General features: G+C 32.9%; 1 protein-coding gene across 1 annotated transcript; it reads right to left on the bottom strand.

Annotated features, from left to right (window-relative positions):
* Positions 1-1,969: 1,969 nt before the first annotated feature.
* On the bottom strand, positions 1,970-12,345 carry LOC129913024 (protein ref(2)P). The gene is made up of 3 exons (XM_055991361.1): positions 11,793-12,345; positions 2,604-4,184; positions 1,970-2,534 (listed from the first exon to the last, which is right to left on the bottom strand). Exons 1-3 carry the CDS (start codon positions 11,953-11,955, stop codon positions 2,392-2,394), a joined length of 1,887 nt encoding a protein of 628 aa, XP_055847336.1. The 5' UTR covers positions 11,956-12,345; the 3' UTR covers positions 1,970-2,391.
* Between the last annotated feature and the right edge of the window lie 437 nt (positions 12,346-12,782).

A 12,782-nucleotide genomic window follows, 5' to 3' on the forward strand; every position in this document is an offset into this window, starting at 1 on the left:
ATTTTTTTCTTTCAAATTCAGTTTCAATCTTCTCAATATCTCTTTTCTTCTCCGAGATGTCTTAATTTAAGTAAGTTTAGTATAGGTTTGGCATATCTTACCATAAAGAAACTGATCTCTAAAAATTAATATATCTTTCTCCCTGGAACTGATTTTGAATCCGAACTCAAAAAATTTCGGTCAGCTCTGGTTTTTGAGATATAGTAGTTTTTTTTGAGATTTTCAAAAAAAAAACTTGATTTTGTGATACTTTAATGCGAATATCTTAAAATCCTGATGTGATAGAATTTTTTTGACTTCGGATTCTGACTCAGCACATCAAAAACTATAAGAAAAGTATACCTACTTTTGCTTCTAGGAGAAACAAATCTGAAGCTCTACAAGGCAGTTTATCGAATGGTTTATTACAAATAAGATATTTCTAAATAGAAAAATAGTATATAAAACTACAAAACACTTAAAAATGTTGTTTAATGTATTTTATTATGGTTTTCTTTACATATTCAACTTTTTAAATACAATGGGCATTGATATTTTACATTTTCCTTAATTAAGGTGCTTTTGTTCATGTAGGATTTGCTAAAAAATGAAGCATTTCGAAATGTCTGCTTTTTTTGTCAATCAGTATTTAAAAAAATGAGTAAACATTAATGTAAAAGGACATATTTGTGTCAATCGATAGGTCATATTATAAAGAATAAGTTCTCCAAATTTGAGCTCAATGGGACAAATAGTTTTAATTTTATACAAGTTCAAATGAATCTAAAAGGGTGATTTTTTAGAAACTACCCACATTTTTCAAAAATCATTTTTACAAAAATAGCTAGTACCTGATAGAATTTTTCTGAAACCACATTTAGATTCAGGAAAGTCTAATCTTTCAGCGAAAATTTTCTTCCGTTTTAAAACAGCGCACTAAATTAAAAACAACTAAAATAATGCATCACCACGTTAAAAACCAACTTCCACTTATGAATCTGAGAGCCAACTGAGAGAATCAAGGAAAGTCAATGACGTTTATGGATATGGTGTTAACGGGTTAAAATATCGAATTGCTTTTAAAAAAAGGTTAATAAACTAAAATTTTATGAGCAGTGTTCAAATTTGCCCTACTCTCCCTTACTCCTCTATTTAATGCCTATTTATTAACATTATTTTGAATCATTGATATAAATACATTTTATGCGGAGTATTTTTTTCGGATTATCTCATTGAAGAACCAATTTTTATCATCTATCCTAACCCTACCTAAAGAAAAGTTAATTTCGAAATTATGTATAATGATTGTTCATGTGGCGCATTTTCGGAACAAAAAAAAATCACCGGTCACAATATTTAAGAAAAAAAAACGGTTTTTATGTACAAGGTACAAACATTTGAACTTTTTCCAGAAAAAAAGGGTTTCATTTCTTGAAATCGAACTTATAAATTGAGATGAACAAACAAAAAAATGGAATAGAATTGATGATTACAAAGGTCATTTTTTTTTCGGAATTCCAACGTCTTACCTCTTAATTCTGAAAATAACTAAGCCACTTAAAAACTTCATGTTGATGAAATTAGTTTGAGTGATGGCCCAAAGAGGCTTAAATACAAAGCCATTATTTAGAAAGAATTATCTCGATAATTTGCTACGACTTGAAGAAGCAATTGCTTATATGCCCAACTTACGAATGCTGATTTTGTATAATGCTGAAATGTAATGTCTCATCTTTTGCGCTATAAATTTTACCTCAAATGCTATTTCTACTGTACTTAAATAGATTTGTAAAATTTGCCTTTATATTACTTGTTCAAGGCTAGGGTCCGAGGGTATCTCCTTCGGAATTCCATGTGTGTGAATACCTGAACTTACTGGTTTATGCCAAAAACAAGATTTTCAGAAATTTTGAATGCTATAAGTTTTGGCACACCTTCGAAGAAACTATACCATAAAAGTTATTTGTTGAAATCAAAATTTTACAAAATATTTGTTTTGAAAATTAACATTTATTTCCAATAAAAGTAAATACATTTTAAAGTAATATTAATAAAGGCGTAACATGTACATACACAACTGTTAATGTTTGAAAACGCCACCTTACATAACTATAACTCGATTAAAGTAGACATTTATAGGATACAATTTTATTTTTTTTTTTTTTTCAAAGAAGCCTACAACCGTCTAAAGAACAAAACAAAACTGCATTAGGGAAACATTCTAATGTCAAAAAATAAAATATAATCAAAATTCTCTTGTGGTTAATCTTTAAAATATTTATGCGGGAAAAATGGGGAAGGGGTACGTACGTATACACTAAATACTAAAAGATTAAGATTATAATATATATATATTTTTTTTATAATTGATTTGATTAAAAAAAAGTTCTATTGTTGTTATTTGTGATGAATTTAGTTGCGTTGTGCAGCCGTCATTAGGTCCAAAGCAAGAGGAATACTGCCATTTACAGATTCCAAAAGTTGAGTCAATACGGCACCTTCATTGCTGAAGCCCATTGCCATCATACCATGAACTGCGCTATTGATACGTGGATCTAATGAAGAGAGAAAAGATTGTTTTTAAGACAAAATTTTAAATTAAAATAGATTAAGTGGATTATTACCTGCGTGGAATACAGCAACGGCACGTCGTTCAGTTGTATCAGAAGCTGGAGCGGGAATTGGAACTGCAGTTGGTGCTGAAGCAGCTGGAATAGAAGCTGGGGCAGAAACTTGTGGAGGTGTTACTGAAGGAGCTGGGACAGAAGCCTGTGGAGGAGTTACAGAAGGTGCTGGAGAAGGAATCTCAAATGAAACAGATTTCATTTCGTTCTCAATGTGTGATTGGAGTTGTTGACTCAATTTGGCAAAATCAATTGGAGCAGCTGGAGCAGTAGTAGCTGCTGCAGCAGTGCTAGAACCCGAAGGAGCATCAGATATCGTTACATTATTACCGTCAATCATAGTCCAATCGTTCTCTTCGCTTTGTGTACGTGAACGTGAAGGAACAGGTGCTTGTGTTGGAGCAGACATTTCAGTTTCCATTGGAGTGACTAATCCAGATCCGGCATTCGAAGTTTGAGCTGATGGCTTATTGGGAGTTTCAGCTGCAGTTGGTGGTGGTGTAGCTGCGGCTCCATTGTCTCCAGTCAAATCGATGTCAATTGTTACAACAGACTCGGGAGCTGAATTATTACGGCTAGCTCCTTCAGTAACAACTGGATCTAAAATCTTGCCAAACATTTCGCTGAAATTATTCAAAATCTGGATGCCAGCCTTCATGAATTGCGGATCGATAAGGTTCTCCAAGGATGGTGTAACGGGTATGCCTTGTGGAGTTGGTGGAGTTTGAGCTCCTGGAGCAGCCGATGTTGACGAGCGATCAGGAGATGTATTTGTTTCCTTTGAAATGCTATTGGCAGCAGCTGCAGATGCAGCAGCAGCGGCTGAAGCTGCTGTAGCAGCTGTAGCAGCTGTAGCGGCTTCCTTAGCAGCATTAGCTGCGGCCACTTTCACCGATGTTATAACATGTTCAATTGGTGATCCTGGTTGTTGTGATGGAGAAGGTGCCGAAGGCTCTTGTTGTTGTTGCTGTGCTGATTTTTGAGGAGTCTCTGGATTTTCTTGAGCAACTCCACCTTCGGCCAAATCTTGCATCATGTCGTAGAAGTTGGACAAGAGTCCACCACGTACAGCGCAATGTTTACGATGATGACGATGGTTGCGCTTACCTTCACCAGCTGCTGATTCACCTCCCAAAGCAGCAGCATTTGCTGCAGCCGCTAAGCGAGCAGCATGCTTTTGTTGACGACGCACAGATTTGCCAAAAATATTTGACATTGGACAAACTGTCTCCATTGTTGGTGAATTGGCAGTGGGAATGCGAAGCATCAAATGTTCGGGATGTTTCATTTCAGCTTCGCATTTCATGCACAAATCGAAATTGGGGCATTGCAAGCATTTATAACGGAATCCGCGAATGGGAGCTTTTAAGCAAACATCGCATTCGACAGTTGGATGGACGCTTAGAGATTCTTCATCTCTGACTGTTGAAGGGGAACTGGTCGATTGGGGTTCTTCTCGAGCAGTCGAAGCACGTGGAGAACTTGCTTCAAAGTAGATTTTGGGAGTCTTCCCGCCACTGTGCTTGAGGAAGAACTCAAAATCGACATCGTTCATTATTTCAACACGATCCTTTTCGTCATCTGCAAAATTTGAAAACAAGAATACAAAATTAATTGGTTTGGATATAGAAAGAATTGAGTTCATCGTCATGTTGCCTCGAAAAGAAGCATGCATAATAGGCGGAATAGAAACCACCACATTTGAAGAAGAAGCTAAAAAAAAAATGAATTATACGAGTTTTTACGAAATTTGATAGAATGAATCAGAGGGTAGAAATGATGAAATTATTTATTTTTGAACTTCCACCCTGCTCACTCCAATACAAAAAAAAAAACTTGAACTGTTTATTTCAGAATTTTTTTTAAAGATATTCATCTTCTGAAAAGAAATTAAATATATGTCAACTGAAAATAATGGGTTCAAATATATAGAAAGATTTCACGCGGTGGCAGCATTTTTTACTGTTAAATACATGACCTTTAATTATTTTGGCAACTATCATGACACGCAAGCCTTTAAGTTATACATTTATAAAATGGTAGGTTAGGTTAGGTTAGGTTATATGGGCTGACAGTTGATTTTGTTACCGTCACACTTAGATCAATGTAGATCCCTTGTGGTACCCTGAAGTATTGTAACTTCATGAAAAAGTGTTAACCTATGAATGCTATGGTTGTTCAAGCCATTTAGAGGACTTGACAAATTTCAGTAGGCTATTGCCTGAGAGTTCCGATAGTTCTTCTAATTCATTAAAGAAGTAACTTCCTAAAATAAAATGGTAAAGATTTACTCTATCTACTGCTATTTTAATCATTTAAATGGAAAGCAGTGTTCAAAAGCTATAGCTAGATAAAAACAAGTTTTACCAAAAAAGTTTGTTTATTTCAATAAACGACATACATAAGTCCAGCGAATTTAAAGACTTAAAAAGCTGTTAAGATTAAAAAAAAAAAAGGTTTACTATTTAACGGTTTTTAAATGCATTTTAAGCCAAATTATAACTCGGCATACTCTAAATTTGAAGTGTCGTGGAATTTTAACATAAAAAACAGTTTTTTGTAGCTCCGGAAAAATTAATGCTCATGGTCATAATGTAGTTTCTGAAATAAACGATTCAATTATTCTATAATGATATATATGTAAATGTATACTAGATATATATATGGGCACAACGCCAAAACCACGAATCTGCAAAATTATTGTTTTGAGAAAAACGGCTTCAAAGTTGTTATGCAAACTCGTGCAACGAAAATTGATAGTTTAGGCGTCTTAGGCAACAGATGGAAGATAGGGGTTGACGCTAGGGTTGCCAACTTTTTTAACAACGAATAGAGTATATTTGATTTCAGAGACGAAAAAAAAGAGTACAGAGTATATTTTTTTTTTTTGCTTCTTACAGTACATAACAATTTTTTGTTGTTTTTAAAATAAGTGTATGACTAAACGTTCAAATTCATATACATTAAGAGCTCATTTTTGATCAATTTCCTCTTGTCTCGCCACTTCATATTCAAGACCGAAAATACTCTCTCAGTGAATGCTGAAGTGGCAAGAACAGATAGAATATGGCTTACAATTTTTGCAGTTATCAATATAATTCATCAAAATAAAAATATATAAGAAGGTTAACTCAATTTTAAATACCTTGATATTTTACAAGAAAAAATCTAATATTTTGATGTTTGAAGTAAAATAGAGAACAAAATTTGAATTAAAAAATAATTAAAATTTTAGTAAAAAATTAAATTTTAAGTTTGACTAAGAAACAAACACAAAACAAATTGGTCGTACTAAAACAACGACAAAAATTATAGTGTTTTGTACTCTCTAAATTACAATTGTTCAAGTTTAGAAATTATAAGGTCGAATATTTAAAGCCTCTTTCTTTTTTTCATTCAATTCTATCTTTAAAAATATGAAAGTTATCTACCAATTTGTAAAAGTTAAAATGCTTATGTTTATGTGGTGGTACACTCAGCCTTAAGTAAAAAAAAAGAGTATTTTGACGTACTCTATCAGAGTTATAGATTATAGAGTACACATACGTGAAATAGAGTACAATACACTTTTTTAGAGTACGGTTGGCAACCCTAGTTGACGCAGTGAATAGAGGAATCTATAACAAGGTAAATGACGCTTTAAAGTGTAAATGTAAACAAAATTCAGATTCGCAGTTTGGCTTTGTGCCGACGATATCTAGTGAAAATAGACAAATAAGTCTCTCCCTGTTCATATGTAGTTCCGAGTGGTTCGAGTAGATAGTGTGTTCCTAACTGGCTAATTTTGGTAATACCCCCGCTCACGCAATTTTCGGATAAGTTGTCAGGTAATATTATCCCCCGAAATCTCACTACCTCCCTACAATCAAAGAGTTATGCTACTAAATCTCCCTCTACTCTCAAAGCATAGAGAATACTTACAGCTTTGTTACATCATTAAAATAATAAACGGTTCTATAACATCGCCATCAACTTTGGATCGTTTACATTTCAGTTTTAGCCATGCTAACATAAGAAGACAAATACCTTTATGCCCATCTTTCAGTAGAGTAAATTATGGATTATATAGTCCTCTTAATCAGTTGATTTCAGTATTCAATAAATATTACTTTATGATCTCTTCTGTTAATGATAATTTTAAAAGTATAAAATTCAAACAAATCTTTTTTAATACGAGAATGTAATGTAAATTTAAAATGTACTAGTTTTAAGATATATAATAAGTGTTTAACGTTAGTCCTTAACGCATTAAATAAATAAATAAATAAATAAAAGGTAACCGCCAAAATAAACGCTTTCTTCCTTAATAAAAAGCCCTGTTTTAACTTAAATTTTTTAGAAGGTAAGAATATCCTCTACGTTCACAAAAAAAAAATCGCAAAAATAATTCAACTCTGGTAACACTTACACAAAGAGTGCATTTCGAATGGAATTTCTGGAAGTCTCTAAAATTGTGACAATTATTCGTGATAGCGATTAGTTACATAAGTACTGTTACAGAAAAGAAAACGAGTGAAAATTCGTTTTTCCTTAAGGACCAGTTGTACAAAGGTGGTTCAGCCTCGGATCAGGAGTTTAATTCACTGATTTCGGCGTATTAGCTGCGGGTCAACGGTCAACGTCGGTTCAAGCATGGATGTGGCTATTTTTACATATGTGGATCTTCCACCACTGCTAAACCGGAACCTTAGCACCCATTTCAGAAGATGAAATTTACTGAACCACGGATTAAATATTTGTACAACTGGCCCTAAAGGATTCAAAATAATTTTTTTAATCTGAAAAAAAAAAAAAAAACGGGCCAATGATTGTAAACGTCATATCTTTGGCGCCGGGTACAAAGGTGTTAAGTCAGAAAATGTAGTTTTGAGGAAAATGAAATTGAAGTTTCAATTTTTGTTTGTAAATCTGAATAATATTATTTTTAAAAAGTAATGATGCAGATACATCATTTATAAGATCTATTTTAATATCCATATGCTGTTGACCAGAAAATGACCGGTTTTTTTTTTAAATTGTGTTGACTTAACACTTTAGAGCCATTTAGTCTTAAAAAATAAACTTGGTCCAAAGGTGTTAAGTCAAGAAAAATCTTTGTTTACATTGATAACAAGGTTTAATTTATAAATGAAAGTTGGAAATATTAATGTGATTAATTACCAAATGTGAAAATTCTTTTTGAAATAATATAATACAGTAGAAAAATCGCTTTTCGTGTTTTTTTTTCTTCCTCTTGACTTAACGTTTAAGGATCAATTTTGTTATTTAAAAATTAAAAATGAATGCAAAAACAAAGGAGTTAAGTCAACTTACGCCCGTAGTACCATACAATTTAAAAAAATTTTGACTTAAACCCTTTGTTCCGAATCATTTCTAATCGAAATAGCTAAAGCTATGGCGATAAGACCAAACGAAAGAGAAAAAAAACTGACTGAAGTCCAATAAAAATCCGAAAATCGATTTTTTTTGACTTAACCCCTTTGTACCCGGCATCAAAGATATAATGGAACCCATTCATTGATCTAGAGCAGGCATGTCAAACTTGCGGGCCGCGGGCCGCATGCGGCCCACAACGAATAACTTTGCCGCCCGGCCCTGTCCACATTTTTATTAATTTTGAGTTTTAGATTATAATTTAGATTTTATGTTCACAGCTTTTGACAAACATGCACCTCCTTTTTTTCCTAATCAACAAATAAATATGGGACAAAACCAAACAAAATAGTAAATTTTATTAGATCTCGTGGCTTAAATCAGGGGTCTAACTACGGCATACGTTCGTTAACGTATGGTTGCTATGTGTCCCTATCTTCTTCTACTAACTAAATTGAGAGAGCAATAAACAAAACGTTAACGTATGATCGTAATCGTGTGCGGTAATTCGACCCCAGGGTAAGTTATGTGATTTCTTAAAGTGAACTAGGAAACGAATATTCTGAGTTAACCTACAAACGATTTTGGGGCTTTGGAATATTTTTTTAGTTTTTAATGATAAAAGTCTTTAAACCAGCATGTCTTGCTATCTTAAATGGTTGCAGAGTTTATAATTCATGATACCTACAGTGGCTCACAGCTTATTTGATACAGTGTTTGTTTTAAAATTAAAAAGGGTATATCTCTAAAGGTAAACAATATGTGTTCGAAATTTAAATGCAGGTTTGTAGGCCCAAGTTTAGAGAGCAATATGTTATTTAAGAATTTCAAAATTAACGGCCATATTCTCCCTACTTATAGAAAAAAGCAATTTTGTTCAAAAAAATACCTCACAGCTTATTTGATACAGCTAACTTAGTGCACCTACGTTCTAAATTTTCACGCATTTGGTTGTTGTTTATTTTTGTTTTCTGTAACTAGGCTAGTTCGCAATCAATTTTTCATAATTAAAAGTAAAATATCGCAACCAAAAATAACAAACCAAGTCCTTATTTCAAAATGGGTCGTCGCACAACAATTGAAGTTCGCGAACTGGTAATTTAACACCATAAAAATGGCCAGTCTATTCGACAAATTGCAAAATCTGTTAACTTGAGTGCCTCAACAGTGCAGCATATAGTGGAGAGGTTTATTAATGAAAACCGTGTTGAGGACAAGGGGAGAAAAGCACCGAACAAGATTTTTAATCAGTCTGATGAAAGGTACATTGTACGAAAAATTAAGGCTAATCCGAAGTTATCGGCCCCGAAATTGATATTCAGCATGAACTAGGGAAGACATGTAGTGCAGAAACCATTCGCCGTGTGCTTCGCGAGCAAGATTTCAATGGGCGAGTTGCTCGAAAAAAACCTCTAATCAGCAAAAAAAATCAGAGAAGCCGTCTCGCCTTTGCTAAGGAGCATATTCTCAAGGATTCAAGCTTCTGGGAGAGTGTAATTTTTGCAGACGAATCCAAATTCAACATTTTTGGGTCTGACGGGATGTCGTACGTCGGGCGAAAGCCAAATACGGAGCTAAAAAAAGAGAACCTGAAAGCAACAGTGAAGCATGGTGGAGGAAGTGTGATGGTATGGGCTTGTATGTCTGCAGCAGGGGTGGGGAATTTGGAGTTCATTGAAGGGACGATGGACAAAAATATGTACCTCAATATTTTGAAAAAAAATTTGATGCAAAGTGCAGAAAAGCTGGGTATTCGTCGAAATTTCCGCTTCTATCAAGACAATGACCCCAAACACAAGTCCGGAATCGTGCAAACCTGGCTCATTTGGAACTGCCCACACTTGATGACACCCCCGGCACAGTCGCCAGACATGAATGTAATCGAGAATTTGTGGGCTTTATTGGACAACAGTGTACGAAAGCATAAAATCTCTAACAAAAATGAATTAAAAAAGGTTCTTCTAGAAGAATGGCAGAAAATTACCCCAGACATAACCAAAAAGCTTGTTGACTCAATGCCAAAAAGACTCCAAGCTCTTGAAAAGGCGAAAGGGTACCACACCAAGTACTAAAATGTTCACGATTCTTAAAAACCACAACTTTTTTCTAAGAAAAGTGATCTTGTATCAAATAAGCTGTGGGGTGAAATTTATTTCTGTTTTTAGTTTTTTAGTTGTTGCATTTTTAATTACCAATATTTTTAAATAAATTTTTGTTCTTTGTTGAAGTAAATTGTTTTTTCTTTGAAACAAAATTTAAGTTTTATAGATTATCATTCTTGTTTACATGCTATGGGAATTTAAATTTTAAATCAAGCACTGTATCAAATAAGCTGTGAGCCACTGTACCTAGATGTAGCAAAACATTTATTGAGTTAAACTCAAAACTGCGAACAAAATTCATAATAATAACGAATATGTGAACAAATGCAACATTCAAATGCAAATTTGCATTCAAATGCAACCTAGCTCTTTTGGAACATCAGAAGATAAACCAGGATTTGAACTATCAAAAATACTACGCAAAAAATCTAAACTATAAAATTGAATACGAAAAAGACTTGCAGAATATTTCTTGAAAGACAAGTTCTCTAAATTTTTTTCGATTTGTTCCATAAACATAGAATTATTGCCGAATTTGACTTCGAAATAAGTTCCAAATTCGTTGAAATGCCCGATTTTATAAGTATTTTTGTGCACTTGAAAACTGCCATATAAAATCGTTTGCAAATTTCGCAGTAGGTACCTGTCGATGCGAGCAGTTATTTCAGTTATTAAGAGGAATGAGTTACCTATAAAATCCTGAATAACTAACTTTGGTCTGAGAAAAAAAAGGTAAATGAAAAAAAATTGTTTCCTCATTTTTGCTGTTTTTTTTTACAAAATTTTTTTACATATAAAAATTATAGCTTATCATGTTCTGCGGCCCACACAAATTTTTATCTCGCTGTTTTGGCCCCTTGTAACCATTGAGTTTGACATGCCCGATCTAGAGCTTAATTAAATTGTGCGTGACAGGTGGCGACACACAAATACATAGGTAAGTTAATTATTGTTTACTGTTTTGTTTATTTGTACAATGACTCAGAAGACTTAAATTAAATGATGGACTTTGCTTTGGGTTAAAAAAACAAAAAAACAAAATGAAGACACGTCTAGTATTTAGACTATGAATGAATCAACATTATTAATTTGAGACTTATTGCGAAATCAAGGAAATATACTAATTCTAAAGTGATACAGCAAATTTTCGGTTTTTAATTTATGTACATAAATATGCAAATTGAAATCATTTTCAGTTGTTTTTTTTTGTTAATTTCTTTGATTGCTATGGTTTTTGACAGTTTTTATTTAAAATGTCCTATTCACATGTCCTAAGTCCGTACTCTCAATTTAAAATAAAAAAAAAAAAAAAACGGTAATAAGATATCCGGCAACAATGCAGTTGCATTTTTCTTCATTTTCTTTTTTCAAAACAACAACAAAAACAACGATACAATTTTTCAATGCGCAGTTAAATAACGAAAACAAAAACAAAAATGAGAAGAAAAAAAAACATGGCCACCCAAAACAGCTACATTTTATAATCAGCTGAGTTTTTGATATCTTTTAAAAGAAAATAAATAAAATTGCACTTGCCAATGTTTTTTTTTCAGTTTTTGATTAGATAAATAAAAATAAAAGCAAATTTTTATATTCTCTTATCAATTTTCTTCAAATTCTCACTGATTCATTTGTTTGTTTTCTTTTTTTTTCATCAAAAGAAAAAAAAAATTGCCAAATCGATTTTATAGAGAAAAAAAAAAAAAAAACTTACCAATCCAATATTTACGGAATGTTGCATTGGCCAATGCTTGACGCTCGGTTTGTCCGAGGCGCTCCAAAACATGCGATTCCACTTGCCACATTTGCTTCATTCCTTGGGCATAAAGAACGATTTGTTTTTCGTTCGTAATGAATACAATTTTTAATGCAGACATTTTGTAGTTTTCTTTTTTTTTTTTCTTAAACTGTCCTTGTTTTTTAATTGAATAGATACTTTCTTTTTACTTGATTTGAGATGCTTTCTTTTAAATTAAATTCTTCTCTGAAACGAAGACGAAAAAACGAACTTCTATTTGTTTTGATAACTTTCAATACAATGAATAAATTTTAATGAAAATTTACTCTTTTTATATGAAATTCTGTTAGTTTTTTTGTTGATCGCGGAAAGTTCTGGTAGTCTGCTTCAATTTTTGCAAATCACTGAGAATTGATTTGTAACTTGTTTTGGTTTTGTTCAAAATTGTGATGAAATTGGAGTTTAGTTTTTATTTTAATTTTTCTTCAAATTTTACTCAGTTCTCGGGGAACTACATAAAAAGAATGACGAACAAAAATAAAATGAGAATGACATTTGGGGTGTGTTTAGAAAATGAGATGTGAATTTGATTTTGTAAGTACTTGCGGATAGAGGGCGCTGGTTGGAAATTAAGGGAGATTGGGACAAATTGGACAATTGCATAATTGAAGAAATGAATGAAAAATCCCCAACCCATATAGCCTTTTCACACCAAGCCAAAAACTCGGTTTTTGCGAAAAACCCTAAAAACCTATATCAAAAACACAAGTTTTTCCATACATTTTTCATAAACCACAAGTTTTTGTAAAACAAGTTTTTGATTAAACTCGCCAAAAACCTGAAAATGAAAACATTTAACTCCAAACGAAATAACCAAACAAACCTTTTGAGGAATTCAGCAACAATTTAGCAGGCAAAAAAAAGAACTGACAGCAGACAAAAAAAAAAGAACTGACAGGCAAAGAT

The sequence above is a fragment of the Episyrphus balteatus genome, chromosome 3 (genome assembly GCF_945859705.1).
Source record: "Episyrphus balteatus chromosome 3, idEpiBalt1.1, whole genome shotgun sequence".
NCBI classification, from domain to species: domain Eukaryota; kingdom Metazoa; phylum Arthropoda; class Insecta; order Diptera; family Syrphidae; genus Episyrphus; species Episyrphus balteatus.

Bases quoted from the DNA above. Each gene is read 5' to 3' on its own strand.
- LOC129913024 (XM_055991361.1), bottom strand. From the start codon at position 11,955: ATGTCTGCATTAAAAATTGTATTCATTACGAACGAAAAACAAATCGTT. The intron at 4,185-11,792 runs GTAAGTTTTTTT...CAAATTTTGCAG, and splicing joins ATTCCGTAAATATTGGATTG to ATGACGAAAAGGATCGTGTT. The intron at 2,535-2,603 runs GTAATAATCCAC...TCTCTTCATTAG, and splicing joins CGTTGCTGTATTCCACGCAG to ATCCACGTATCAATAGCGCA.